Raw genomic sequence first — 4,815 nt, 5'->3', positions numbered from 1 at the left:
ATATCCTATACTAAACTGAAAATCAAAATTAAATCCAGAAACAGTTATTCTCATTTTTAAAATACATCAGGCCACTGCTGATGTATGGCTGTGAAGTCTGGGGAGCGGCATCCTTTACGAAAAAGAAAAAATTACAATAATTTCAAAATAAAGTCATAAGAATTCCAGTGGATGTTCCTTGGTTTGTAAGAAACAGTCAATTGCACCAGGAAGTACAAATAGAGACAATAGAGGATTACAACAAAAAAGGTTCATAAAGTTCCACTCCCAGTTACCTACAGTTAAAGGAGCAGTGACCTACAACTTGGGAAACCCAACCACAACCCGAAGACTGAAGCCCAGCCTGCTGCAGGACATCCAGTAATAAATTCTATATTTATCAGTTTTTTTCCTCTAAAATTAATTTTTTTTCTTCATCTTTTTCTAAAATTCACTTTTTTTTTTTCATTAGAAATCAATAATTTATTTTGTTAAATCTATAAATGTCACTGTTATGTTCTTAACTTTACATTTATCTTTTATTAAGATTTATAATTTTAATATATTTATTTTAGCTTGATTTTTTGTTTTATTTATAACATTGTATATAGTAAGGGGTGTCTTTTGTATTAGACTACCCCCCCCCCACATAATCAATTGTTAAAAAAAATGTACCACTTACATTAACCATGTAAGGCCAACCGGGTCAATCTGCTATTAAATAAATAATATGTATTAGGCGGAAACTTATCAGCAAAAAGATATTCGGAAATTTGGACCAAGAAAGAAATTTATAATTATGATATTTATTTCTTCACATTAGATTAACAGAGGATAACATACTCCTTAACTATTTTTAATTTCACTATAAAATACTGGAATAGTGTTAATACTTGAAATACATAAAAATTACATAACATATTTATTGCAAATGATTGGATCTTGAGATAAGAATTCGCAGCGACCGAATAACCTTGCGCCCTACTTGAAGCAATCAAACCGGACTCGACGAAAGGTCAAATGAAAATGGTTAGCCAACAGACACACAGACGTCATATAATTTATTGGATATATTTGTGTATTGAGTGATATAATTGAATTTACTTACAGCATAGTTGAACTGCGCGTTGAACTGTCTATCGTTCGCTTTGATTCGTCTCTCTGTCTCTGAAAAAAAAAAAAAAAAAAATAAATTGAAAATTATACTAAATAACATTCTATTATAATATATATTAAAAAATTGAAGGTAGATTTTATCCCTTATCAGTCACTAGCATATATAGAGATATAAACAAAACGTTAAAATAATTAGGTGTAGATAGTTGACCGTAGATTAATGATTGGAGAAGTTTGTCGGGGGGTGCGGTCAGCAAAGAACAACATAACAAAACAAAACCATATTTATTTACTTTATGCCGACGTTTCGACCTGAGTTTCAGGTCTTCATCAGGGTTATAGAACAAAAGAGATAACAACAACATTTAGAAAAACATAAAATTGTAAAGGAATAGTATACAAACAAATTTGGAATTATAAAAAAATTGAATTGAATCATAAATGATAAAAATTGATAATTGAATAGTACAAAAAAAAAAAATAAAATAAATATGGTTTTGTTAAAATAATTGGTAATGTAATTCTGATGATGGAGAAAATGCCCCGAAACGTCGAAGACACATGAAAAAGAATTAAATTTTCAGGACACCCAATACCCTTCAAGTACAAGAGCCCAAGAGGAGAAAAAAGTCAGTTATTTCGCCCCAAGTTTTTTATTACTTTAATAAAAACTAAGTATAATTACTAGTCTAAATTGATGAGTCTGACAAGTATAGGTAAGGGGAATACAAAATGACAGCTATTTCAAAACGTTAAAAAGAAATTATTAATTTTTCATTCCGAGCTCTATATCTTTGAAACAAACCAACAACACTAGAAAACCTAAGAGAACATTATTTAAATTAGAGTAAATTTTCTGAAATATTAGCCCTAATAGAGCTATTTAAGTTCAATGGTTCTAGAGATATAGCTTTATAAAAAACAACATTCCATAGACATTTACTGAAAGATTAGTAGTTAGTAACTATACGTAACTATGTGATTTACAGGCTATCAAATTAAAGCTAGATTAATTGACTATAAAGTAGTTTATTACCTTTATCTTCTTAAGAATCGTAGTTTCATATTTGCTAAAAATAAATTGATTAATAATTGTTCCGACAACAGGTTTGAAATATGAAAATCTTTACTTCGGAAACCATGAGATGTACAGATATCTGCCAGCACTTAAAATAAAGGAAGATGTAGATAGTTGACCGTAGATTAATGCTTGAAGAAGTAAACGTCGGCATAAAATAAATAAATATTATTTTGTTTATTTATGTTGTTTATTTATGTTGTTCTTTGCTGACCGCACCCCCGACAAACTTCTTCAAGTAAAATAAAGGAAATTTAACTTACTATTAATTAATTTTAGACACGTATCATTGTAGGGGTAGGGACATGTTCGCATATGAATATAAATTTGTAAATTTATAAATCAATTTATTTTAGCAAATCATGAAAACTACTTTTGAGATATAGATTTCTCAAAATAAATTCACTGACTACTGATGTTTCAGTATATTCTGTACAACATTTTTATAAAATTTTGCTTTTAAAAAAGCTATCTATTGCTATATCTATACTATTGAATGTAAATCTCTAAAGCTCTATTAGGGCTAATATTTTAGCAAATTTATTTTATTTATTTAAATAACGTTCTCTTAGGTTTTCCAGTGTTGTTGGTAGTTTCAACTATATGGATCTCCGAATGAAAAATTAATTATTTTTAACGTTTTGAACAGTCACCATTTCTTATACTTGGCAGACTCATCAATTTTTCTAGTAATTATACATATTTTTCATTAAAGTAATAAAAAATCGGGGTAAATAACTGCCTATTTTTCAAGTGTTCATAAAACTTTTAATAGGTGTAGCATACAGTGCTTCAGAGATAAAAGTTTGCAAACCTACACTCACGCGATATTTCCAATACTCTAGTTTCAGATTTCTAGAGCCCTCGTACACCCCATAATAAAGAAAGATTAATTATTAATCATGAAAATTAATGAATATCAATTAATTTATAAAAATAAAATAAATGAGCTATAATAAAAAAAAAATTAATGCCTGAAGAATCGTAATTTTTTAATATTGTACGTTTTTATTTTCCATATTCGTCGAAATACAACAGGAAGATTGGAGAAATGCAACAGAATTAAGTAAATCCTCATGAATAAAAAGGTTACGATATGTCGTAACTTTATGTGAAGTAACAGTAAACAAAAGAAACGAAAGGAAAATTGCTAAATATAGTGAATCACAACGTAACCTTGACATACAATGTACTTTTCAAAGTATGCTAATACAAAATGTATTCAAGTGGGAGGAAAGTACAATAACGACTCCTGTCTAAACAATTTGAGAAAATTATAGGGGGTCATTTTTATTTTGTTTCCCCCGTCATTTATGTCACGACATAAATAGAAGAATTAGTTTTTACTTTTACTTAGCTATATATAGAATACATATTAATGGGAAGTATTTAAAAAATTCAAAAATTTGGATTCGAGTTTTCGACCGAATTACAAGTTTAGAAATTTTTCACCTTCATTTATTCGGAGAATTTTGTCCAATTCCTAGAACCGTTTGAAAGTTGAATATCTGCTTTTTAGCCTCCATAGACTAAAAATATGGGTTTGAATAAGAGAGAAAAAATTCACAAGTTTTATTTTACATCTGTGGCACTAATTTGTTTATTAGTCCCCGTTTGTGTCCTTAGTTGCAGTTTATAGAGCCTTATAAAGAACTGCCTAGTTTTGTGCAAATTGATCGAGCAATATTAAAGTTATTTCTATTTTTTTAAATTTTTATAATGTAACAAAGGTATATGATACTACGATTGGTCGAGTAATATTTATGTTATTTTTTTTATTATTATTTGGCCGATGTAGGGCCAGGATTTTGGACTACAAAATTTTATTTTCCGATTTTTTCGAAAATTCGTATTTGAGGGTTTCTTGGGGTTCTAATAACAAATATAAACTGTTTCACACATAAAAAATCTTTTACCACACTTTCATGAGACAATCGTTCCGAATCGTTTCAATATAGCACTAATATTGAAGCATAGAGATGGTTATTATTTAAAAACCATCCATATTTTATGGATTACATACATGATAATAAAATAGATAATAAAAGTTCCTTAAATAATAAGAAAAAAATACGTACATCGAACAAGTATTGAAGATGTACGGGAAGTTTGTTGTTAACAGTTATGTTACCATAGTTACCGTCTTATAAAATCGTCTATTTTTAGATGATTAAATGTTTAATTTAACTAAATATGTTAAATGTTTAATTTAAGTAAATACAATAATATAAATCAAACTATCAATATGTTCAATTTAAATAAATGCAATTACATAATGTTTAATTTAATATAAATGTTTAATTGAAGCATATATTTTTTATTTAACTAAATACAATAATATAACTCTAACTATCAATTGTTTTCATTAAATTTACATAAATCCTTAAATATAGCAATAGGGAAGCATTGCCGGGTCAGCTAGTGTAAAATAAAATATTACACAATGATAATTAAAAATATTTCATTTTTCAAAAACATCAGTCATTTTTCACGTTAACATAAATACGTGAGCAATGTAAACACTATAAAGCTAAATTGCTTTGAGGGACTTTCTCAAATTTGTTGTTGTTTTTGTTGATTGTTGCTTAAAGGCGTAAAACCCTCTGGTCATCAACGCCTATAGCATGATAAAAGTAAAAAAA

At 28.0% G+C, this 4,815-nt stretch overlaps 1 protein-coding gene across 2 annotated transcripts in view; it reads right to left on the bottom strand.

The window, feature by feature from the left end:
- Window positions 1-683: 683 nt before the first annotated feature.
- LOC136795654 (uncharacterized) overlaps window positions 684-4,815 on the bottom strand; it is a 223,956-nt gene continuing 219,824 nt past the window's right edge. The window contains exon 4 of one of the 2 annotated variants that reach the window (XM_067046953.1): window positions 684-1,146. In XM_067046953.1, the coding sequence (XP_066903054.1) occupies window positions 1,010-1,146 (137 nt within the window). In that variant the 3' untranslated portion in view covers window positions 684-1,009. The remainder of the gene's footprint in view (window positions 1,147-4,815) is intronic. The other variant, XM_067046952.1, reaches the window with a different exon arrangement.

This window comes from Halyomorpha halys, unplaced genomic scaffold (assembly GCF_000696795.3).
Source record: "Halyomorpha halys isolate HHAL.00 unplaced genomic scaffold, Hhal_1.1 Scaffold538.1, whole genome shotgun sequence".
NCBI lineage: Eukaryota > Metazoa > Arthropoda > Insecta > Hemiptera > Pentatomidae > Halyomorpha > Halyomorpha halys.
Note: the sequence above shows the minus strand (reverse complement) of the source record. Positions and strands in the feature narration are given on the sequence as shown.